Source organism: Priapulus caudatus, unplaced genomic scaffold (assembly GCF_000485595.1).
Source record: "Priapulus caudatus unplaced genomic scaffold, Priapulus_caudatus-5.0.1 Scaffold966, whole genome shotgun sequence".
NCBI lineage: Eukaryota > Metazoa > Priapulida > Priapulimorpha > Priapulimorphida > Priapulidae > Priapulus > Priapulus caudatus.
The window spans coordinates 49,052-60,139 of NW_014578027.1; the positions used below are offsets into that span (position 1 = coordinate 49,052).

An 11,088-nucleotide genomic window follows, 5' to 3' on the forward strand; every position below is an offset into this window, starting at 1 on the left:
AACATCATCCAATCGATGAGTGAAGATCCCCCAAATGTTGAAATGTGAGCCCTTCTTTGCAGCTTGTTGATTGACGGGCCTTTTCCAATTTCAATGCAGCTGGCAACCGATCACAGCAGAAAGTCCATGGGGTAGCCCAATCAAGATGTGGCACACAAATGCTTTACCTTTTTCCACTGTGAGGCCTGTATGTCAACTGAGACCCTCTCGGAGCTGGTGGCTTCCCATTCTCCAAGAAACTTCCACATTCTGTTGGTTGCCAAACCCATGGCATTAACAGAACGAAGACATCAGTAATCAAATCGCACAATGACTGTTGATGCCGTGCAACGCCTTCCTGGTTGATGGGCAACGTGCAGTATCTGGGTGTACCAATTGTACGTCAGCCTTCGCTCCGTTGGGTTGTCCCGTAGGTCAGCACGATTACGCTGATGTCCACCAAAACAGTTTGGATTCGGAATCTGTTTATCGGGGCCAGAAATACAACAAGCTTGGTGTCGAACTGGGTTTCTAAGCTGGCTAAACACATTCTGCTACCAGATAATCACATATTATAGTCTCCTCAGCTGTAATCATTGTTTTTTCGTTGAAGCCAGTGAGCACAACCTTTTTGGGGGTGGCAAGGAGCTGATAGATTTTAGATGGAGGGCCCTAGCTCCCACGTGCCACGCTCTTGCTTGAATAGACGTAGTATCCCGCCCTGTCAAAAGTTAGGTAACATGCCGAACGTGAGGCAGCTTTTCTCATGACATTTCCAAAGAAATTTTCTACATTAATTTGTGGCTGTACTTCTCTCTGCCAATGCACAGACCACAGGAGTGGCACACTCCGTCAATACGTGTCGCATCCACCTTGTCAACCACCGCGAGATGAGAATACGGCCACTTGTAGCCTTTTTCTGTATAGATCCGACTTAGTTGTTGCTATCCCTCATTTCGCCGCATTGTGCTTTGAACATGGAATGTAGGTAATTGGCGGAGGGCAAGCTCATGTTTAGTAACCATGAGGACAGAGTCCCAATGTTCTTGGTCTTTGCTGCAACCGCTAGCAACTTTGAGTAGATTAGGTTCAATTAATACACATCTTTGTTTGCCCACGCGGCACAGATTTTTTTTAGCTATGACATTGTCAGCAACTTCTTTTGGTGTAGGAGTATTAAAACCTGTTGGCCACTTTTATTCAATAACACGCATCTGGGGTTGTTGCGCTATTTCTAACTGACTTGTCTACATTTGGACAGAATGTTTGCAAAATTTGCATCTGCGTGTCAGTCGGATCAAGGGGATCAGTGCAAAACCTCCAGCCTTGTTGCGGATATTCCTGCTGTCTTTTTCATCTGACGTTGACTCTGGCTGGGTTTCCCCTTCCTTGGTGTGATGACACTCTACCGTTTGTCCATCTTTTGTGTGATTGTTGCCACATCATTTGCCAACTTGGCAAACAAAACGTGCATGCTGAAAGCCCCAAGCGTTTCACGCTGATGGCTTCAATGTAAGTGCTATTATGCCCTTAGGTCCTTTCCCATAACCTCATGAATTGTTGGTCTGCCTATGTACATTATTCAGACCAAAAATGCCAGTCGACAAAGCTTGCCTTTTGGTGCAATCACATGTTCTCCCTCCTAAGAATTTTCCCCAGGATTTGGCATCAGGGAGGGGGGGGAGGGGGGGCAGGGGGGGGGGGGGGGGAGTTTTTCCATCGCTCGAAAGATAATCCATAAATCGAGGGTAGTTACATGATTGTCCAGCTGCGAAGAAGTAAGGCATCATTATCTTTGTTGAAGCAGCCCAGCAGATGCAGGGGCCATGTTCCCCTCATGCCGCTCTGCACCGTACAGACACCATCGAATCAAAAAGAACTGCTTGATCCAAACAGTCCACCCACAGTCCGTGTTGTGCTTGCTCCCCCTGCTCGGACAGCGCCTCTAGTGAAATAATCAGGTCCTCATTAGGTTATCGAAGGTTTTTCAAACAACTTAACACAATACTTCTTCCAATACACAAGACACGTAATGCCCTGACATTTCTGTGGGAACTTCTTTCCCTGACAGCATGTTTTTTTTTTTTCTGTTCTAAGCTCGCCCAAAAACCTGACTTCAGGATATCATCGAGACCAACTATTCGCGCAACCCCCTCAAGACCCAACACAGCTGACGAAAACTCATGAGGAGGTGCATTCCACGCTTAGTCTAGGAATTCAAATTCAGGGAATCTGTCCTGGTATACCCATTTAATTTGTCCACTACAACTTGGTATAAATTGCTGATCAATTGGTGAATACCGTGACTGTTTTTCCAGCAAGAGTTGGTAAATGTTTCTGAGCTTCCACAATGGCATGTCAACATCGATATGCCGGGTCGAATGTGGGTTTTCATTGTCAATCAAAGGACGGTACGCTGCTCATAAACTAATAACCGGTACAACTACGTTAAACAATATTGTTAATCATATATTCTTGTAAAGCAACAATATATGTATTATCTTGTAAAGCATGCGAGTTATGGTCAAAACCGTCAAATTTCGGTAATGATCCGCGTTAATTTGGCATATTAACTGCATATGAAATTGACCAAAATATGTTGGGGATTGACCTATAACAGAACCAGAAACGCTGAAAAACCTGGGGGTAGACCACCATAATTTTACTTCTATGCTTTGTAAAGCAAGCGAGTTAATGGCCAAAACCGTCAAAATTTCGGTAATGAATCGCGTTAAATTTTTGCCATTATTCATGGCATATGAACAGTGATCAAATCTATGTTTGGGGAATGACCTAGAACAGAACCAGAAACGCTGAAAACCTGGGGGTAGACACCAGAATTTTTTTTTTTTTTTTTTTTTTTTTTTTTTTTTTTTTTTTTTTTTTTTTTTTTTTTTTTTTTTTTTTTTTTTTTTTTTTTTTTGTTTTTTTTTTTTTTTTTTTTTTTTTTTTTTTTTTTTTTTTTTTTTTTTTTTTTTTTTTTTTTTTTTTACTTCTTATTTCTGTAAAAGCAAGCGGAGGTTATGGCCAAAAACCTCAATTTCGGGTAATGCCCGGGTTTAAATTTGTCGAATATTTTGCAAGAATAGCTCTACCAAAGGGTGCCATCACGCGGCATTATCCAGATTCTTAAGTCTGCACCCTTCAACATACAAATTCGCAAAAAAACTTTGTGGGGAACGCAAGAAAGCCACGTTCCGAAGAGGCGCGAGCGCGTCCTGCAAACATGCTCCTTCTCGTTTGAATGGCTTGCGACTTTAAGCGGATCTGGCTTCACTCCGTCCCTGCTGATCACATGTCTAAATAACTCACAGATTGCTTAAGAAATTCACACTTAGACGGATTTAATGTTAAACGCGCTTCACGCAGACGATCGAACACCACCTGTATATCTATAAGATGTTACTCAAACGTCGGGAGTGGACCACGATGTCGTCGATATACGGGACCGCATCTCTCCGTAAGCCCCTTTAACACGTTATTTAACAGTTGCTGAAAGACACTAGGGCAATTTTTCAAGCCGAAAGGAACGAAATGGTAGATGTACGTAGCCTTTATGCGTGATGATAGCCGTCTTGGTGTTGGTCGTCAGGATGCAGAGGTATCTGAAAATAACCATTCTTCAAATCCAACGTGGTAAAATATTTAGCGTTGGCTAATGAAGCCAGAATATCTTCAATCCTTGGTAGGGGATACACGATTGACTCGGTAGCTGCGTTAAGATCCCGGTAATCTGCTACCAATCGACCGTAGAGCTTTTTCTTAGGTACGATAAACACGGGCGTCGTCCAATCACTCGTGGCTTCGAAATAATCCCCGCTTCCCACAAGCATTGATTGCTTTCCAACGCCTCCCGATGTAGATAGGGTGTCCTGTACGAGTGCACGTGATATCGGTGCATGGTTGTGCGTGTTAATCCGCATGTTACCAATGCGTATGTGATAACATCTTATCACTGGTAGCAAACAATTCGTAATTGTTTACAATACAGTCGCGTATCGCTGTGTACTGTCCGTTTTCAAATGCTGCAACTGAATAAAGACAAATCAATGCTTGTGCTGCGGCTATGCCGTCACTGGCACTGCATGCAGGCGCGTTTGCCTTCCCTGCTGCTGGCAGCTGGCCGCTGGGCGTGGCGTGGCCAACCGCCTCTTTGTCCCGGCCTATAGCTACTAGGCGCACAAAACCCGTTTGCGACAGTTCAAGATGGCCGCCGCTGTTGTCATGCACGCCCACTGGTGCCCTGCGTATGGATACACGCTGGCCGGAGGCACAGCTACGCTGGCCTTTGTTGTGGCGGACAGCAGCTGCACGGCTGACAAAACCGGTTTGCGTTCGGCCAAGATGGCCGCCGCCTCGCCGGTTCACTGCGTCCCCGCAAGCGTGCTGAAGCGTTGCTGCACTGTGGCTCGCCTACACGCTAGCTAAGCCGCTAGCCTGTGCACGCTCCCCAAGTGTGTCATAAGTCCTGCCTTGTTAGTTATTACACTAGAATCCTTAAAGACTCACAATGCGCATCCAAACGCTAATTTCTCCAGTACTAGACTAGCAAATACTTCGTGTCATGCATAATCATACTACCTTATAGCAAAATAAACTCTAGTTCCTCCCATTTCACTGCGCGTTGTCTTATAAAAGGTATTTTGAAAATACCTCCAATGTTGTTGACAGTTTCCCCAATCCCCAAGCAACCGTGCAGCGGTGCTGCGGTACAGCGGTACGGCAGCAAAAATAAAAACATGTGACGTCACGTCACCACTTCAAGGCTATTTTGTTTGGCAAACAGTTGGCGTTTGCGCCAGAATGCCAGTTTTCTCACTCTCTTCTTGTGGGTTTTAAGCAAACGCGCAGTGAAATGGGAAGCAACTAGAGTTTATTTTGTCATAAGGTAGTGTGATTATGCATGACACGAAGTATTTGCTAGTCTAGTACTAGAGAAATTAGCGTTTGGATGCGCATTGTGAGCCTTTAATTACTGACCCTGAAATAGAACAAGTCTCACAATTATTTACCTTGGCCTTGTTGTTACACATAGGCGCGCGGTTCACCTTGACACTCCTATTGTTCGCCGCGCGCTGCCCTGCGCGCTGACCACCCCTTGTGTGTGACCAACCGGTTTTGGCCACACAGCCTACTGACTGCTGCTGCTGCTGCTGCTCGTCGCCTGCCATGCATTGTTTATGGTCGCTGCGCAACGGCTGTGTATGTAAACTGGTTTTGTTGCATGTGTGCGTCAGTCTGTCTGTACAAGTATTTTCGCAATTAAATTGCTCGCCATGGATGCCGCGGTTCGTGCCGCTAGATGGCGGTGCGCTATTTACAATTATTGGCGTATTTTTTAAATGTGTGTTTCTGCGACATTGTGCGTCAACAGATGGCGCTGTTTGCCGGCGTTTGTGTGCGTTCCAGTCGACTGCACTCGGCGCGCGGCGTTGGCGCGCACACGTGACTCGAAAGCGCTCCGCGTGCGTGTCTGTGTGACGCTGCGCGTGACGGCGCACAGCGCTGGCGACACTCGTCACGGCAATTTTGGGTTCTGTGAAAAAACCAGAATTAGTTAGTACTGTTTTACGTGTCCCCGTTGCGCTCGGCGGCTGAGACCGTAACTGTGTATTGCCCCGTGGTGGATGTGGACACGCGATGCGCGTTGATCTATCTACGCGCGTAGTCATGTCGTTGCCCTTGTCACCCCGTCGCATCTGTACGTTAGAAAAATGTACATTATTATTACCCTCACGCACGTAACGCTGTGCATGTAGATGTGTGTTATCCGCCGGGCCTCCGTATCTCTGTGTCCTAACAAAATTATTTGTAGACCTGTTAGAAGCTGGTAAATAAAAGGCATTATTTATTATACGAGCATACGGTAGTGAGCGCGCAGATATCGGGTTAGGGGTACTATGTGATTGTGTGAGGTCCAGCCCAACTGTATTCACATAACTCTGACCCCTGTAATTAGACTTTCCAATCTGTGTGTGTGTTCTCCCCGTTCGGAGCGCAGCTGCAGGAAACAAAGCCGTGTGATTAGTACCAGCGTAATGTACTCTATTGGTTACGCTCGCCAGTGGAGTGCTAGCAGCGCGCCTGCTAATTGCCGTGCCCTTCCTGTGCCCATTGCTGTCTCGCGCAGCACAAACAAACTCATTAGACACAGCTGCAACCGGGTAGGATTTAACAATAGGTGGCCTGCCCGGCTGCCTCCTCCCATCCACACTGTTACTAGACCCATTATCACTACCACACACGTTCTCATCGCTAACAAGACTAGGTGATACATAATTAGACCACGAACAGTGGCCCGGTTTATGCACGACAACAGGGTTCTGTTGACACCCCGCGCTTTGCTGCGTCGGAGGTGTGTGGCGGTTTCTGCCGTGCTGCCGTGACTGCCATTGCCACTTCGACCCTTCTGACCCCCTCTGTAAATAAAAGGCCCATTAGTCGGCGATCTCGTTGCAATTACCGTCTGGACACAGCCATTGTGCGCGGGCAACGCAGCTGGCACTGCGCGTCTGACCTGGACGTAATGTGTCAGTCTAACAATGCAACCTCTCGGTAAATTACGATACAAACGCGTTGGGTTATACAATGGAACATGTGTCCGCTTACCGTGACATTTTCGCACTGCTTGTGGTGGTAATATCACCGCTTGATCTAAACGCACATACGAAATCGACATAGATCTATTCGTATCTATGTGAACTGTTCTATCACGAATGGTTAGCTTATTTAAACTAAAATCTAATTTTACACTATGGGCGCCGAAGAAGTTGTACCCGATCAACATACTATGTGACAAATTCTTAGCTATGTGAAATACATGTGAAATTTCATAGCCCGCTAATATTACTATCAATCGCACGGTCCCCACCACGTACAGATTATTACCCGTGACTGCCTTTAAAATCTGCGTCGAACCAGAGACAAATGAATCGCGATATGTGATTCGTAACTTAGCCCATAAATCCTCACTGACCACACTGACCGAAGCGCCCGTATCGAGACATTCCTGTACGCTAACGGCCCCCACAAAAATTACACACGACGGCATGATTGCTTCGTGTTCCCCCGTCAATGTACGCATGCGAGACTCCAACACCGTGGCTACTCTTATCGTCTCACCTTCATAAAAGTAGCGTTGTTTTTTAGCTGCGAGCTAGCGTGTGTATTTGAATTGCTACGGCTGTTTTGCATGTGCCAATTAAACCATATATGATCGATTTCTCCGCATAACGCACGAATGGGTTTCCCCTGAGGAGTGAAAATGTATCGTGTGTTTGGCCTAGGTGTTATCAAAGGCTGTGTACGCTGCCCTGTTTGAAACTGCCGCCTCATTGGGGGTTGTGATTGAGCCGATGATATATAGTGCTGATTGTATTGTGTCGCGCGCTGTGATGGAATTTCGCGCGTAGGTGGGATATATTGCTGTCTGCGAGCCGCGGGTGCGCCTTGCTGTCGCTGATATTGTGGAAAATTACGTGCTTCGCTGCGCGGTATGTCATAGCAATTATTAGGGCTTGGGTGATATTCCCGCGGCGCTGCCTCAATTTGCTTGTGCGTTAATTCGGATACCATCTTACGTAAATCTTCAATTTGCTGTGCCATGATTGGTGCCGCACTTATACTCGCAATTTCAGTGACCTCCCGCTGCGGTGACCGTATCTTAATTTCTAAATCGACCGCGGCTTGTGCACAAGCCATTTGAACGGCCTTCACAAACGTTGGAGGTTTATTCTTAATTAATTTTCCACGTAGAGCATCACTGAGAAGTCCGTCAACAAACTGATCAGTCATACGTCCATTATGCGTCACATCCGTTTCAAGCTGAACCCCAAACGCTATGCGTGAACTCGCCTCCAAGCGTTTTGCAAAGGCTTGAATAGATTCACCGTGTTTTTGTCCCATTTAAATTTTTGTTTCGCAATAACCGCCGCTGCCGCGTCCGCGTACCTCTGCCGAAATATTTGTAACACATGCATCCAGCTGATTGCTGGATGCACGCTCAATACTTCCGCCAGATACTGGGCCGGTTCGCCATGGAGAAGCCTTAGAGCCAGACGTACCCTACGGGTGTCATCATTCTCGTTTAAAATAAAAAAACAACTGCTCCAAATGAACCAGCCATTCGCCAAAAGGTATCGGTGAACTAGCTGTGCCATCGAACGGTAAATACCGTCCCAGCAACACTAATGATTGAATCTCCTTGAGCAATAATTTGAAACTCGAGTCAGGAAAACTGACTTCAAAATCGTCAGTCGACCGCGTAGCGTCTAAGGGTTCGTCGGTTGTCAAGATTGGGTTGTCTATGTTCAAATCAGATAAATTTGCCAACAATGGATCAACCGTCGGCCGCTTAGTCGCCATTTTGAACGTATATTTAAAACGTAATCGTCCGTCAAACAAGCGTCCGTATCCCACAACGTACTTCAAACAACAGATAATAATATTCCGCATAATATATCCAAACTACAAGACGTGCTCCATAGATTATAAGCAAATTCGATGCACTTACATATTATGGCGATGACGGTGGCTCGTAGACGCAGACGGTGATATCGGAATGCAGTCGAGTCGTAGTTCGACGTCAATGCAGCCTCGGCGACTTACAATATCTCAGAAAGAACACAAATGTTAATATACACGAAACAAACATAGAACATAATGTGCTACAACGATATCTCCATACGCACTAGTCACTTGCACCAATTGTAATAATGCTTCTCTTACTATCTCGGTACCCCCGTGATCGTATGGTGGTAATGCGTAGTGTATTAGAAATATCGTCGTGCACAAACTTCATATAAAGCACATAACGCTAGATGCACGTATTTCAGACACAAACATCTTTACTAGTTACGTTATATTACACATAGCAAAGGTACTCCGGTACGGAGTACAAACAGTACAAATAGTTACGCGGCATATAAAATCTAACTTACGAAAGTTGTCGGAGTCGGTAAATAATAACGGCACAGTACGGTGATAAGCTGCGTGTCGTTACGTGGTGGCAAGATAGTAGACCCTGTTTCTTCGGCTCTGACTGTTTTATACTGCCGCCCGTTCTTTGTCTCACGTCCCGCTCTCCCAGTGGACGTCGCTGCCCGCGTGACCACTGGTCAAGCACGTGACTACCCTTCCGTTGTTCCCGGTTCACGGGCGGGAGCTAGACACGCCCAACGCCCTGCATTCCGCATGAGACAAAGCCCTTTGTTTCCACTTTCATATTACTGACTATTTCTGACTAATTCTTTTTATTCTTATTATTATTAATCTCCTTATTACAAGGTCCGTCCGCAGTTCCCCCACCGCTATTATCTCCTTTCCTTGCGCGTCCACTATACTAGTCACTGCCTGATGCTGGGCAAGCCCGCCAAAAGGTAGTGCTGCATAGGTTGCGTAGTCAAGGAGAGATAACTCTGCACCGGTGTCAATAGTAAAATTAACCCCCGGCCACCTACTTCTATGGGTAATTGCCATGCAGCCTCTGGCTGTGCCATGGAACTCCCTGAAGCTGGGTGTTGCAGGTCCTCAAGCGATGCTGCGAATGGCCCCGCCGCTACTCGTTTCCCGACCTCTGCTGCCTGGCATCCTGGCCCTCAGCATTCCGAGGTCTACGAGCGTGGTAATGGTCTCTCCTTCTGATCTTCCGCCAGCGTCAACAGGAGAGGAAGTCTCCCCTGACTCAGCTAACTCAACGGGTGTGCCCGGAGCTGTTGCTGGTCGTGCTTCTGCACGCTCACTCCTTCTACCCGGTAACTGCAGGTTCGGAAACGTTTTCACGCCTCTTACTTCCGCAGCGGGAAAGAAGGGGAATGCGTTTTCGAGAAGCGAGACTCCCTCCATCCTCTTGGATCCCGTAAGCAACCGAGCTGTGGGGTGCGAGGTGGCTCTCGGCTCGGGGGTGGTGCGGCTAGCGCCCTTCCCCTGGCCTCATCTGCCAGCTCCCCAGCAGTATGCTCTGCTTCGGTATTCATCGTGTTGGGAGGCACGACACCCTCTTCCTCCACAAGCGAGGTAGAACTACGGGGCAACGATGTTGCTCGCCGGGTTCTTTTTCCTCTAGCTTGCCCTTGGCGGGTAGTCATTGGCATCACGTGTCAAGACTATGGGGAGGTGTATATGCTCTCCGTTCGTATACAAAGTGAGGTATGAGTAGGGCTGATGGACAGTGCCAACAAGCAAAACTCAGTGACGACACTTGCACACGAATTCTCACCTCGCTCAGCGAGCTATACTCGTGGACTCCCTCGGGGACTGATGTGTTGCTACCTTTACAGAACACTGCTCAGGCTGCAACTCAGTCTACCGAACTACAATCCTGGTCACGGCACCAATGCAACGATTTTACGTCTAGTTGTGACGACGAATGAAGGTTCGACCACTGGATTGTAGTGTAAGAGTCAACACAAGAAATAGCAACACGTAAAAACCAGAACAAGCTGATAAAAGTGTTCACGCCGGGAATAGGCCCGGGGCTTTTATTCGGCCTTAGTCAACAGACTAAGGTAAACTAAAAGATGGTGCACAGAATCCCATACAGCGTTGTCGCTGGGGTGCAGAAATATACACGATGAACTGAACAGCTAAACAGTACTAACTAACACCCTGTAGTGAGTTGCTTGCCCTGTGCAGGGGTTAACTAGATACTGGTATGCTTACGTGATCCGTGAAGATGAGGCGCTCCTGCTTGTGGCTGCAGTGCTGGCTTGACCCGTTTCGGTCGCTCCAGATCGTATACTACTCCTCTCTACTGAGAGCAGAGCCCAGTATTTATACTACAAGCTCAGCGTTGGTAGGGCTTCTTGCCTGCCCATCATGCCTCACGAGAGACGCGTGATCAAGTCATGTTTTATGTCACGCACATCACATGACAAGCCACACATCACCCCACAGGTTTCCTTCATACAACCGGTGGGAATCACGTGATCGATGTCATAACCACCAAGGATGCTGTACATCGACCTGGGATGCTGACACACGCGACAGGACGATAGGATGCGGGGATTCGTTAGCTTAGTTATTCTCCCACTGTTCTGATTTTTCTTCACCAAAGCATGGCTTCGTGTACGCCGTCTGCGGCCCGACTACGTTCATCAACGGGGAGTTCAC

General features: G+C 47.2%; 1 protein-coding gene across 1 annotated transcript in view; it reads left to right on the plus strand.

Moving 5' to 3' along the window:
• Positions 1-9,454: 9,454 nt before the first annotated feature.
• LOC106814703 (atrial natriuretic peptide receptor 2-like) overlaps positions 9,455-11,088 on the plus strand; it is a 16,395-nt gene continuing 14,761 nt past the window's right edge. The window contains exon 1 of the mRNA XM_014819051.1: positions 9,455-9,601. Within this exon, the coding sequence (XP_014674537.1) occupies positions 9,455-9,601 (147 nt within the window). The remainder of the gene's footprint in view (positions 9,602-11,088) is intronic.